The sequence below is a fragment of the Lytechinus pictus genome, chromosome 17 (assembly GCF_037042905.1).
Source record: "Lytechinus pictus isolate F3 Inbred chromosome 17, Lp3.0, whole genome shotgun sequence".
Classification (NCBI taxonomy): Eukaryota; Metazoa; Echinodermata; class Echinoidea; order Temnopleuroida; family Toxopneustidae; genus Lytechinus; species Lytechinus pictus.
The window spans coordinates 25,533,071-25,547,840 of NC_087261.1; the positions used below are offsets into that span (position 1 = coordinate 25,533,071).

General features: G+C 39.6%; 1 protein-coding gene across 1 annotated transcript; it reads right to left on the minus strand.

Annotated features, from left to right (window-relative positions):
* Positions 1–5,188: 5,188 nt before the first annotated feature.
* On the minus strand, positions 5,189–6,607 carry LOC129283743 (uncharacterized protein K02A2.6-like). Its single transcript, XM_054919390.2, has one exon. It carries the CDS (start codon positions 6,605–6,607, stop codon positions 5,189–5,191), a length of 1,419 nt encoding a protein of 472 aa, XP_054775365.2.
* Between the last annotated feature and the right edge of the window lie 8,163 nt (positions 6,608–14,770).

Genomic DNA, 14,770 nt, shown 5'->3' on the forward strand with positions numbered 1-14,770 from the left:
TACAGATATAAAAATATACCGTGGCTCCCTTTAATATGTTCAACCACAATACCGCCTCTTTGGGGATTTTTTTTAATTATTATTATTTTCCCCTTTTCTATTTTTATCAAAATATGAACTCATAGGGGAATTTTTATGATAATTATTATTTTTCCTTTGGGTAATTTATTAAACATTTTTCAAAGGGAAAGTAAGTGATTTTGAACTCCATTTTCACGGTTCTCGCGATTCACGATCCCTACATTAAAAGATTATGGATGAACCGCTTTTAATCGGTGCACACAAGGTGTGGTCTATAGGCGTGGTAACATATCCTTGTAACTTGTATTTTTTTAAAAGTAGGCATCGTTTTCGTTTTGATTGAGATGTTTTCCATTCTGAATGACTTTTAAAATCAGAATGAAACTTGCGTGAAAGAAAAATTCAAGCGTTAAAAGAATGTCATCGAAGTCAAAATATCAAACTTGCAAACAGAGGTGTAAAACGTGAACACAATTTTATTATAAAAACAAACTCTTGCAAAGGTATTAACATTCAAGACATAAACACTTAGACACAAAATTAAAGGCAATAATTTTAGTTGCCCTGCAGAAACCGACTCCCCTCCACTAGACGTACGACAAAATTTACTGTTTGAACCACCCCCCCCCCAAAAAAAAAATACATATATATACATATATACTTCAAGCGTCATTCTGGTGTGAATTTGTTGGAGAATAACATATCAAAAGTCTCTAAAAGTCTAGAGTAAGGAACGTGTGAAAATAAGGGGGCAACGTTTGTACAGATGTGTAAAAGATTCAAGATTCAAGATGTATTTATTCAATTTTCGCAGCCTGCATGGAGTCCTGAATTGCCATTGAATTTACAATAATGTTACAAGAAAAACATGCCATTATGAATATCAATTTACAATACAAAATTTCAATTAACAATAACAATTTCAATTAACAATAATTTAAATTAACAATAACAATACTTTAAAGTAACTAAGTCACAGGGGCCTGGTCTTACAAGCTCTGCTTTTTTTGCATGTCCCTCGGTTTTAATATATTCAACAAATATATTCCTATATATATTCAACAATTTCAATTAACAATAACGATTTCAATTACCAGTAACAATTTCATTTAACAATTGAATTAATTACAAAGCAGCAAAAGATGATTCAAGTGTATACAAAATCAGGAATTTGAAACTATTAGAGTGGTAACAGCAGTGGAGGCGAGAGCAAGAAAAAAAAAGTGTGCAATTTGATGAAGCATTTTAAAGAATTCAAAAATCTGTAGGTCATTTATTTTTATTGAGAAGGATGTGTTAAAAGCTAGAAGCTAAAAGCTTTGTTCTGATACCAGTTGCAGAGCTGTCACATGCAACTTCACAACAGCTTTATGAAACACCCACGAGCTCTAGACTCCAACTACTCATAGAATCTGTGGATGCTTACCAAGGATGCAGTATTATGATATGTACTACTTCTACAGCTAATAATAATAATAATGATAATAATAGTAGTAATGATATAATAATGATAATGATAATAGTAGTAAAATGATAATAATAATAATAATAATAATGATAATATTAATAATAATAATAATAATAATAATAATAATAATAATAATAATGATAACATGAAAATCTACTTAAAGGGGAAATCTTAAAAACAGTACTATAGGGAGAAAATTGCATTCCGGCGTACGGGTGCATCGTATGTGCAACATCTCCACGTCAATAATTTTGTTTTTGTGTTATATTACCATGCACCATCTTTGGTTCTAATCAAGCAAGTTATTACAGATATAAAAATATACCGTGGCTCCCTTTAATATGTTCAACCACAATACCGCCTCTTTGGGGATTTTTTTTAATTATTATTATTTTCCCCTTTTCTATTTTTATCAAAATATGAACTCATAGGGGAATTTTTATGATAATTATTATTTTTCCTTTGGGTAATTTATTAAACATTTTTCAAAGGGAAAGTAAGTGATTTTGAACTCCATTTTCACGGTTCTCGCGATTCACGATCCCTACATTAAAAGATTATGGATGAACCGCTTTTAATCGGTGCACACAAGGTGTGGTCTATAGGCGTGGTAACATATCCTTGTAACTTGTATTTTTTTTAAAGTAGGCATCGTTTTCGTTTTGATTGAGATGTTTTCCATTCTGAATGACTTTTAAAATCAGAATGAAACTTGCGTGAAAGAAAAATTCAAGCGTTAAAAGAATGTCATCGAAGTCAAAATATCAAACTTGCAAACAGAGGTGTAAAACGTGAACACAATTTTATTATAAAAACAAACTCTTGCAAAGGTATTAACATTCAAGACATAAACACTTAGACACAAAATTAAAGGCAATAATTTTAGTTGCCCTGCAGAAACCGACTCCCCTCCACTAGTCGTACGACAAAATTTACTGTTTGAACCACCCCCCCCCCCAAAAAAAAATACATATATATACATATATACTTCAAGCGTCATTCTGGTGTGAATTTGTTGGAGAATAACATATCAAAAGTCTCTAAAAGTCTAGAGTAAGGAACGTGTGAAAATAAGGGGGCAACGTTTGTACAGATGTGTAAAAGATTCAAGATTCAAGATGTATTTATTCAATTTTCGCAGCCTGCATGGAGTCCTGAATTGCCATTGAATTTACAATAATGTTACAAGAAAAACATGCCATTATGAATATCAATTTACAATACAAAATTTCAATTAACAATAACAATTTCAATTAACAATAATTTAAATTAACAATAACAATACTTTAAAGTAACTAAGTCACAGGGGCCTGGTCTTACAAGCTCTGCTTTTTTTGCATGTCCCTCGGTTTTAATATATTCAACAAATATATTCCTATATATATTCAACAATTTCAATTAACAATAACGATTTCAATTACCAGTAACAATTTCATTTAACAATTGAATTAATTACAAAGCAGCAAAAGATGATTCAAGTGTATACAAAATCAGGAATCTGAAACTATTAGAGTGGTAACAGCAGTGGAGGCGAGAGCAAGAAAAAAAAAGTGTGCAATTTGATGAAGCATTTTAAAGAATTCAAAAATCTGTAGGTCATTTATTTTTTTACTTGAGTCTAGGCTATTTTTCAGAAAAGTAGCAAAGCAATTATTAAACAGCCATATGGTGTGGATATTCACTATTCCCCCTTTGAATATCGACAAAACACATTTTCCCAAATGAGGAATAGTTTCTCAGCTGGCAACTGATTGTTGGATGACAGAATTTGAGAATGAATATTGACTAGCAGAAAATTGGTGTGCATCACAGCCCCTCGACTCACCTTTAGGAAATTGACTAGAAGTTGCTACTTGAGATACGGTGGTATCAGCTGGTGTTTCTCCTAGAGTATTTGAAGACACTGAAGCTTCCTCTAGATTATGAAAAATGCAGAAAATCAGTTTATTTGAAGACTGACACATCTTTGTCATGGTGAGAAAAAAATGCGGAATTTGGGAAGCTCATCCCGAAAAAAATTGATGTGCATGGAGGAGGAAAATTTTGGAATTTGGAGGGAAAGTTTGCCTTTTTTGTCCATAAAAATACAATTTAAATTAGAGAAAATTTGAAATTTCTGGGAAATAAACATTTTTTTGGGGTCCTGTGATCTTTATAATATATAAAAATAATAAAAGAAAATTAGATTTTGTTTTATTAATAGTTTTGGTATTCAAGCTGTCCCAACATGTGTAGGCCTACCAGATGTGATAACATTTTCTTAATATTCAGGGGCCATATTTATAAACCTCAAGAAGTCTACTAAGCAACTAAAATGGACCGTGAGTGCATGGACCGTAGTTGCTTAGTAGACTTATCAAGGTTTCATGAATATGACACCAGATGATTTAATAGGCTTCACACAAATTATTGATAATAATATGAATAATTTAGAGCACTATAAAGTTTGTACCCATCAATTTTGAGGCAGGGTCCAATTAGTATGATAACCACCCAAAATTGCAAGTTGTAACACCCTTTTGTAGATTTATTATTCATAAACACGTAAATATAACACCCTGTATTAAACTTTATATTAATAAACACTTTAATATTGATAGCCAGCGGGGAAAATACAACAAACATCAACCCTATCAAGACCAAGGGGGGGGGGGGGCACAATGTTATATTGCACGGCGCGTACGTGACCATGGAGATCCAGTGCGCGCGTACGCGTAGTACTAGTACGCTCCCTCTAGTGCATTGTAGGCTATAGGCTACGCGTAGCTAATATTGTACGCTCCATATCCACCATGATCCCCAGCGCAGCGTACGCGTAGCTTAGCTCTAGCTAGAACAGGTTATTATTAGAAAGCAAATTTTTGTTTTACTTTTGCCTTGGATTTAGACCCGTTTTGACTTTTGGATTTTATAATGAAGCCAGGAATTTCAGCTGTCTGAAGTAGACTCGTCTCTAGACACCCTATGCATTTTATTTTTAATCAAACAATGAATCCTGTGGACTTTTTGGTAAGCCTGCAAGGTCTTAGACCCTCATTTTATTTCTAGAACCAACATAACTCTAGATCTAGATCGAACTCTCGTATACTTAAGATCTAAACTTTTGTTTGTTGCTGTTTGTGTCCCTATTTTATAAAACAAATAACGCACTTGACCCTGTTGTGCGAAACGTAAATGAAGTGTTCGCTCGGTTTCTTCAGATGGTTCGCACTGTCAACTCGCCGCAAGCGGCTCGTTGCACAGAGCGGCACCAATCTAAAGAAACCTCGCGCATTCTGCATTCACCGCTATTGCACTCTGGGACGTGCGTTATTTGTATATTATATATGTAGTATTTAGGAACTCAGAGACATAAAACTAGATACAATGAATTTAGAAGTTGAGATGATTTAATCTATTCCAAGATGTCCGATCATATTCAGATCATGTGTACATAAAGGGGATTGAGCCCTCGACGTTGACTGTTAGCACAGTCTTACAAACACAACATATTTCCCTCCTTTAAAGAGATGAATAATGTTATATAACTAAGTCCAGATATGAGTTCAAAAGTTTATGAGTCCAGAAAATAAAACTTGTTTATTAACAACAAGCCTGAAATTTTATTAGCCTATATTGAGCAATTGTTTCATATGAGTCCAAAACTTAAACGTTCCAGTTTTTTAATTTCTATGCTCAATACTTGTCGGCTCTAAGGATTTAAGATCTGTAATCTCGTAGATATCCAGGTCGTCTCCTTAGACGCTGAGAACGACGAACAGTTCGCGGTTCTGCTCGCTGTTGCTCTTGATCTTCAGTGCTTGTAGGGAATGGAAAGGTGTCTTCCCAATCGCTTTCATTCATGTTGCCTGGCTTGCTCGCGATAAGGCGTCTGGTGTTCCATCGCGTTCCGTCATCTAGTACAAATGCATTCGAGCCGAGCTTCTTCACGATCTGTTTGGGTTTCGATACCCCCGAAGCTAGCTTGTGCTTGCGATTTGGACGCTTTACACGAACCCAGTCACCGATAGCGAATTTCGGTGTGATTGCTCGTCTGCGTTTGTCAGCTTTCATGCTTTGCTGTTTCCTCTCAATCTCTCTCGCTTCAGCCTGTGTGCTTGCAGGCTCTGAAACCGGTGGTTTCAGGATGTTGAATGGCATACGGAGGTTCCGTCCCAACATCAACTCTGCTGGAGTCTTTCCGGTTAGCGAATGAGGTGTTGAGCGATACGTGCGTAGTAGGGTCTGGATGGCCTTATCGAAGGTCATTCCATCTGCGAGATTCGCTTTCAAGCTCTCCTTGATTACCCGGTTGAAACGCTCTACGCCGCCATTGCTTTGAGGGTTGTAGCGAGTTGTGAGGCGATGTTGAATTCCATTAACGGCTAGGAATTCTCCGAACTGTTCAGACGTGAACTGTGGTCCATTGTCCGTGGTGATAGATTCTGGAAGACCCCACTTGGTAAACATCTTCTCCAAGATGCTAATGACTGATGTCGTAGTGACTGAGCTTGTTGCTGCTATCTCAGGCCACTTGCTATGGAGGTCGTGTACAACTAACAAAAATCGCTGACTTTGAGGAGCGGCTTGGACTTCCCCAAAGATGTCGACTTGAAGTTGCTGCCATGGCTTCTTCGGCCATGGGGTCGGCTGCAGTGGTGCTGGCCGCGGTTGAGTTTTCTCGCTGAGAGTACACGCTTCACAAGATCTGACGAGATCTTCTACGCGTCGATCGATCGCTGGCCACCAGATTGCTTCGCGACATCGTTGCTTCATCTTCACCACACCTGGATGACTTTCATGTGCGGTTTGTAACACACGATGTTGAAGCGATTTCGGGATTACCGCTCGGGTGCCACGGGCGATACACGTGTCGTCGAAGATAGCTAGCTCATTGCGAACACGATGATATGGAACGAGGTCTTCGGAAATCTCTCTAGGCCATGCTGTTTGGAGATAATGACAGACCTTCTGTAGAGTTGCATCAGCGGCTGACTCTGTTTTCAGCTGCTCACACGTCACAAGCTTTGCGGTCACGTGAGAGATCACCATAAGAACGTAGTCTTCGACGTCGTCTTCGATGTCGCTTCTTGCATGGCTATCGCGATTGCTATTCGCGTTCGGTGTACGGCTAAGCATATCTGCTACTCGGTTGCGTGAACCCGCGAGATATTCGACCTTGAAATCATATTGGTGCAGTCGATCTGACCATCTGTAGATGCGGAGTGGGCGGTGTCCAGATCCTGAAGTGCTCAACAAGGTTGTTAAGGCTTGATGGTCAGTACGAAGTGTGAACTTGCGACCGTAGAGGTACATATGCCAGTGTTCGCAGGCATAGATGCATGCGAGAGCTTCGCGTTCTCCTGTAGAATACTTTCGCTCTGTGTCCGACGAGATGCGAATGCGACCGGACGTACACTGCCGTCGATCGTTTGCGATAACACTGCTCCGATAGCGAACGCTGACGCGTCTGTAGTCACGTACGTTTCAGCGCTTGGAGTGAAGTGAGCGAGAACTGGCGGCTCTGCGATTCTTCCTTTGAGCGTGTTGAATGCGGTCTCTTGTGCGTTGTGCCATTCCCAAAGCGCGTCCTTCCGGAGAAGCTTCTGCAGAGGTTCTGCGTATTGTGGCACGAATTTGCGGTAGAAGTTCGTTGTTCCCAAGAATGAGGCTAGCTCCTTCACATTCGTTGGGGCTGGGAGTGTTCGGATAGCTGCAACGTTGTCGAGTGTAGGCGTCAGACCACTTGCAGTGACATGATATCCCAGAAAATCAATGTCCGAAGCAGCGAACGTGCACTTGGCCTCGTTGAGCGTCAAGTTATGCTTGGCGAGGCGCGTCATGACTTCTGCTAATCGTTGATCGTGCTGAGCCTTGTCCTCTCCGAAGACTACCACATCATCAAGGAGATTCAACGTGCCCTCGATTCCAGCTAGAACTGAAGAAACGATTTTCTGGAATGCGCTAGGTGCTGAATTCAGTCCATAGGGCATACGGCGATACTGAAACATGCCTATGTGTGTGTTGAATGCAGTGAGATGGCGGCTCTGCTCTGCTAGCGGAACCTGGAGATAGCTACGTCTCCTGTCTAGTTTAGAGAAAACTTTAGCTCCGTGGAATGAAGCTGAAAGTTCATTCATAGTAGGAAGTGGATACTTATCCGGAATGATTGCCTTGTTGACTGCCCTCAAATCTACATAAAGTCTAAGATCTCCATTCTTACGGCGTGCGATGACCAGATTAGACACCCACGGGGATGAATCGATGCGCTCGATGATGCCATCGGATTCAAGCCTATGAAGTTCCTTTGAGACTTCATCCCTGACAGCTAACGGAAGTCGACGGAGACTCTGTGCAGTAGGTGGGACTGAGGAATCCACCCTTGGTGCATGGCAATATCCTTTGCATTTACCAAACTCGTTGAAAAGTGCAGCATAGCGTTCTCTATACGCATTGTCTATGAGCCGAATGCGTTCACCAGTGTGGTCGTTCATCTGAAATCCTAGGGCGTCGAACAGATTGACTCCCATAAGGCTCTCGCCCTTCGCTATGTAGAACGTAAAGCTGTCGAGATGTACATCCTTGTACCCGACAGGAAGCTCAACCGTGCCCAGAACGGAAATCAGTGTAGGTGGTTCACCATATGCTATGAGCTTGCTCGATGTCGATGACAGGCTACAATGTGAGAAATGTCGATGATACAGTTTATCACTAAGAATTGACACTTTGGCCCCCACATCAATCATCAAAGAGAGGTTAGTACCAGCAATCTGCACTTCACATTCTTTGAACTGACCTGAATTTGCTGAAGAAATCCGGTCTGAGAGTGTGAACACACTGCTTGCTATGTCGCCCTCTATTGGTTCATCAACGTGTCGAACTGAAGATGCACTTTTCTTGGTAGATCTGCATACGCTAGAGAAATGGTTCATCTTCGAGCACGAATTGCAACGTTTTCCAAACGCTGGACACGCTTTCGGAGGGTGTGTCCGTCCGCAGTTCGAACACGACTTCAAGTTAGCATGGTTAGAGCGGGCTTTGTTATGATATGGTCGTTTGATGTTCTGTACTGGAGTTGCCTGATGTGCAGTATGACTATGTCCTGTACTGGCACTCACAGTCACATCGTGTTGTTTGAGGAGCTTGGCGTCCAGCATTGCGGCTTCGATCTGGATCGCTAGATCGAGCGCCTTCTTAAGTGTCAGACCGTCATCCTCCATTAACAGACGTTCTCTAATACAGGGAATAGACGTCTTTTCGATTAGTTGATCTCTAACCAGTTCATCGTTTAAGGTGCCAAACTTGCACTTGGATGCCAGTTCGGTTATGGCTGCCACATATTGTTTTACTGGCTCCCCATGACCTTGTACTCTCTGTCGGAAACGATATCGTTCAATCATCACACTTGTTTTTGGCCCAAAATATTTCTCAAGTTCATCAACAGCTTTATCGTACGTACCGGTAGTAGACACTTCCAGCTGTCCGAAGATCCGCTGCCCCTCTGCGCCCAAACAGTGGATCAGGATTGCGCGGCGGCGGAGGTCGGGTATCTCCGCTGTGTCCAACCCGCTTGCAGTCAAATACGTTTTGAAGCTCAAAATCCATCGTGACCAAGGCACAGGAGGTTCTCCTGGGGTTGCTAGGAATGGGTTAGGTGCTACAAGACCTATTCCAGCCATTCTCGTCGCCAGATGTAGTATTTAGGAACTCTGAGACATAAAACTAGATACAATGAATTTAGAAGTTGAGATGATTTAATCTATTCCAAGATGTCCGATCATATTGTGATCATGTGTACATAAAGGGGATTGAGCCCTCGACGTTGACTGTTAGCACAGTCTTACAAACACAACACTTTCTCTTCTCTTTCGACCAAAGCTTCTTTCCAATCTCCATCAGTACTGGATCTGTAGTGCACATTTTGCCAACTGCATCATCTCTAAATTTGCCCAATACGTTCATCACAAAACTTGTATCTTCTTTGTTCGTGAACCTTTCGAACATATTAAGCCTAATTGGTTTTGTATCACAGTTGCTACTTTGCGATTGCTTCATACATTGGTCCTGGTGTCTCTTGATGTACACTTTGGAATAAAACCCCTCACATATGGAGCACATAACCAATTCCCCTGCATGTTTGTGATTTGATGACCTCTCCCTTGAGTACTTTGGATTAGCCTTTTTAACTTCTTCTTTGTTTTGCTTGAGAATACCCTCTTTCTTAAAACCCTGAAATGCAGCATCTCTTTCAGATTTTGGTAGGAGCAGAGCTATTTTCACTCTTTCTTCTTCACCATGTTGTTCCTTGATGTGTACTGATAACTTTGATTTCATTGATTGGCAAAATTTGCCTGAAATAAACTTGAGAAACGATAGGGGGAAGTGATTATTTCCCCTCTTGGTTGTTTTCTCCCTGTGATACTGTTTCTAACCACATATTTTCCCCGTATAGTAGATTGTAGGAAAATAATAATAATAATAATAATAATGATAATGATAATAATAATGACTCTAAATCCCACCTTAGGGGGGAACATAAAAACACCCCTTAAGGAGAAAATCCGAAAATTGAAAATATAATTTCTTTCAAAAGCCCTCTTATTTTTTTTTGGCGTTAAATATCTATTTTTAACACATAATGATATTTCTTGCTCTAAATTAAAAAATATATAAAGAACAAAAGATATAAAAAATTTTGGGGTTCCCCCGAACATATTTTTACGAAAAGACCATCCTTCGGGAGATTTTATTATATTTTCCCTAAAGTAGGATTGGTGACCCTCGGGAGAACACAGTTATTATTCCCCTTAAAGGATCATCATTCCCCCTGAAGATATAATAATTATCAGCGAGTATTATAATAGTACCTTTTCAATATCCCAGATATATTTCACAGTTCTTTCTGATGTAATGCGTCACTATTTATATTTAAAGAGGTTTGTAGACAGTGCCTCTCGTGTTCTCTCAATTTACTTCCCTTTTTAAGTTAAAAATGATGTAACTGACTTTAAATCGAAGCCTCTCATTTAGCCATCTGTTCATTTACCGTCATCGGAATGAAGCTTTAATAATGTTTTGTTCTGACTTTCAAAGAAAAACATAAAACCAAACAAACCAAACAATTATTAAATCTCCTTAATCTAAAAATGAAGCCCACAATAGACAAAAAAGAACCCACAGACCGACAAGATAAACAGCGCTACATCGTGATTTGTGATCAAATAAAGTGAAGTATTTGTATAGGGTGTCTCAAAATTTTCAGGGATTAACGCCCGAAAGCAAAAGGATCTTGGCTGAGGAAAGAAAAAAGACCATGAAAAGAAAATTGGAAGATAAATTCTAACGTATCTAACATTAAGAAATAAGTGGAGATTGAAAGTCATGTGGGGGAAAAAACACTTCGGGGAGAGGAAAGCTTAATGCAAAACAAAGATTTACGTCAAGAAAGTGAAGAGGACTTTTCTGATATATTTACTTTATTCCCTATCAATCTTTTTTGTATATAATTTTTTTTCTCTTGTCAATCTTAACTATATTCATGTACCACAGATGCAGTCTTTCCAATATATCTGTCCATTTCCCTTTCGTGATGTAATTTATTGTATCCACATCTACTTCTTTGTCGATGTTTTTCTTCGACTATACCTCAAATTTTGTCTTCCCTTTGTGATTTTGTTCTATTCCATTCAACTATCTTCTTTCATATTTTTGGATTGTTTGGTGTGTTTTGCTTAATACCTGTATGAATAAAGGGTTTACCTGAAAATCTTGAGACACCCTGTACAAATGCTTTACTGTACTTGATCTTAAGGTGGACTGGTTTATCTTGTCGGTTGTTTTGGTATTTTGTCTCATGGGCTTGGTTTGCGTAGTGTCTGTCTAGCGGGTCAACTTTTTGTATTGTCGGTCTCGTGGACCTTTACTGGCTAGCGTCTATCTGGTAAGCTGTCAGATGAGTGGGCCTATTCCCCCTATTTCATTCAATGTCTATCTCGTTGGCCTATTTGACATGTCGAGCTCGCAAGTTGTATGACTCGATCGTGGGCTGTCGGACTCATGGGTGCCGGTCTCGATTGCATACGTCTCGGACAAAAACATTAAATTCGCCCAAATTCATGGAAGGAATTATGTCACACAATTTCACACACATATATCATTATGCATGCAGAGTAATATGATACCACTTTCAGCAGGGTTTATTTGCCATTATTTCCCTTAAGGCGCAGTTAAACTAATAATAATATTGTAATATTTTTCTTATTGGAGACCTTGCGGAGAACAGTCATTATTGCCCCTGCAGGAGTAATTAGAACTATCCAGTGGCGGATCTAGGGGGTTATTGGTCTACCCCCCCCCCCCCCTCCGGCCGGGCTCCCTTAAAAAAAAGGAGGGGGTTTAATTCCAACACCAGCTTCCTGCTAACTAGGGTCGCGCAAGCAGAACGGTGAGTCGCGGCTCATTGTCATTGGGTCAAAGCGCCTGGTTAACCCCCCCCCCCCATTAGCAAAAAGCTATAGTTTCACTACTGCTATCAGCGAGTATCATAATACCTATTTTGCAGTATCCTCTCTTTTATATTACGCAGTTCTTTTAGACATGTTGCGTCATGAGTTATCTTTCTCGTGCATTATTGATAACCTGAGGGGAGTACCATGTTTCATAACGTTAGCTGTCATCTGTGTCTTTGGGTGATTCACATGATTGCTTACCTCTCCCACTCCCATTATCTTCTTGCAGTAGTAAAATAGCCGAGCTGGTAAGTAAATTCTCTTGTACGGTGTCAATATCTTCATCTACATCTGTGTCTTTGGGCGTTTCACGTGATTGCTTTCTCCTCTTAATCTCATCTTCTCGAAGACTTAGTGAAATAGGCAAGCTTTTAAGTAGACTTTCTTGTACAGCTTCACCACTTACATCTGTGTCTTTGGGCAATTCACGTGATTGCTTTCTCCTCTTACTCTCATTTTCTTCTTGCAGTAGTGAGATAGGCAAACTGGTAAGTAAACTCTCTTGCACAGCTTCGACAGTTACATCTGTGTTTTTGGGTGATTCACGTGATTGCTTACCCCTCTTACTCCCATTATCTTCTTGCAGTAGTGAGATTTATGAATTCTTTTTAAGTGCCACTTTAACACACAAGTCTATGGGAAATGAATTAGGCCTGTGAGCCCTATAGTTGTGATCCATCCATCCATAAACCACACTTTGCTTCTGTTTCCTATTTTCCAGCTACTCAACCAAGAAATAATTTCCTCCCACAACTTTAAGTGGCATGAACCTTCTTTAACTGGTCTTCTACAATCTCTACTGGCCCTCGACGATCTTGAATGCAATGAATCAAATAACTTATCCATTTTTTCGCAGAATTCTGCTGTGTACACAGCTTCCGGATGCATACTGCCTAATGAGCAATGAGGTAGAATGCCTGCAGCAACTGTCCTACTGAGTACCTGCACAGCATAAGAAACTCGCATTTTGCTGAAAGATGAAATCTCGAAGTGTCGGTTTGTCAACTTTGGAGCATATCTAATATTAAGGATTTGGTCTTTATCAAAAAAAGTCTTGATATGTTAGCACACTGCCTTTTTCTCACCTCCAAACACAATGTCATACTTCATCAGGTTGTTACGTGTGCTTTTCATGAGGTGAGGCACATCATATATACAAAATATTTCATGATTGTAATAGTTGAAAGACTTTTGTAACACCCAAATTTTTGAACAAGGACCGGTTGTTCAGACCTTGGTCACACACTAGACAAACGGGATGGAAGCCAATGGTTATTATGTTGGCTAAACACTGAAAACACTGCTCTGATCCCATTGTTTGAAAAGAAATATCCCAATGGCTGCTTCCATTTGGATGCCACACCACGTATCATGACAACGAGCGCTTGATTCGCAACTTGGGGGGTTCCCCCAAATTTTCCAAAGTTCTCTAGTCCAGAAACAATGTCATTTTTCTCATCGAAGTGTAAATGTTCTTTTACACTCATCTCATCAATAACGATAGAACAGTACCTATCTCTTTCTGGTAATGTTTGAACCTTTTTTTTCAACGCTTCCAAAATAGCAGCAGAGAAACCAGGCTGGACCTGTATGTCACCAAGCATTCTTTTAATACAAGTCACAGATGGAAGTGCAATTATCTTTCGCATTAGTTTATACCCTTTGGCACTTGCATGGTACAGAGACCCAGCAAAAGGCTTGTCTTTCAAAGACCACCTCCTTCCTTTCCTTTTTCTTTTTCCAACTCTTAGTTGCGACCGGAAAATTGTAAGAGTAGGTTCTTCTAGGTACTTTGATGCCATCAAAATCACATTTATTATAGTACTGATTTCTTGTTTTTTGGTTACCTTTTAGAGATCACTTGTTAGTAATTTAATTTTAGCATTTAACCTTTTCACCTTCTGATTCATTCTTTTTCGCAATTTTAGATTTTCTCTTCTTAATTTTCTGTTCATCTCCTCTTGAGTTGGTATTTCTTCTTCTTTTTTTCCCCAGTCGTATCGCCTTTCTCTTATGTGGCTTGCTCCTCTTCAGTTTTCTCTTCTTCCTCTTTATTTGTCTTCTTTTCTGTCATTTCTTCTTTCTCTTCATCTGTATTGTCTTATTTGTCTTCAATTGTCCTTGTTTCTTCTTCATCTTTATGTTGTACATCCTCTTCACCAACCCTTTCCTCTTTCTGTTTACTTGCACTTTCCTCTTTGTCTTTATCTGACTTTTCTTCTTTTTTTAATTTTACCTCATCTTGCTTTTTACCATCTTCTTTCTTCAGTTCATTTATCTCTTCTGTCTCTTCCCGTAAGGCGAGTGAATGCCCCAAACTATCCGCATAGTTGTGCTCTAAATATTAGATATATATATATATAAGCAGAGAAATGAAAATTTTAAGCGATATTTTTGTGTGTTGCTGCCCTCTACGTTCGTTGGTTACGACTCGCGAATATCACAAATGGATTACTGACGGTACAAAACAGTGACAGCGACTTATACTCACCTGACACTTGTACACAGGGTTCCACGTGGTATATAACAACAGATAACAATATCAGGTTTCTTCTAAGACTTCTAATAACAGGTTCACCATGGCGCCTGGTGGGGAGCTGCTGGGTTGCATGCGTCCACATTCGTTAGCGTCTTGGGGTCTTCTCTCTCTGTTGTCTCTCTCCAATCTCTCGCTGATACCGACCAGGCACCAACTTGTGTGCGTGCTGTGCGATGCATGCACGTAGCAGGCAATGTGGGAGCGTACATCAAGGCTGCTCCAATCAGAGCGCTCCTCACATACACATATCATACA

Excerpts from the sequence above, each read along its gene's own strand:
- LOC129283743 (XM_054919390.2), bottom strand. The coding sequence starts at position 6,607 with ATGCTTAGCCGTACACCGAACGCGAATAGCAATCGCGATAGCCATGCA.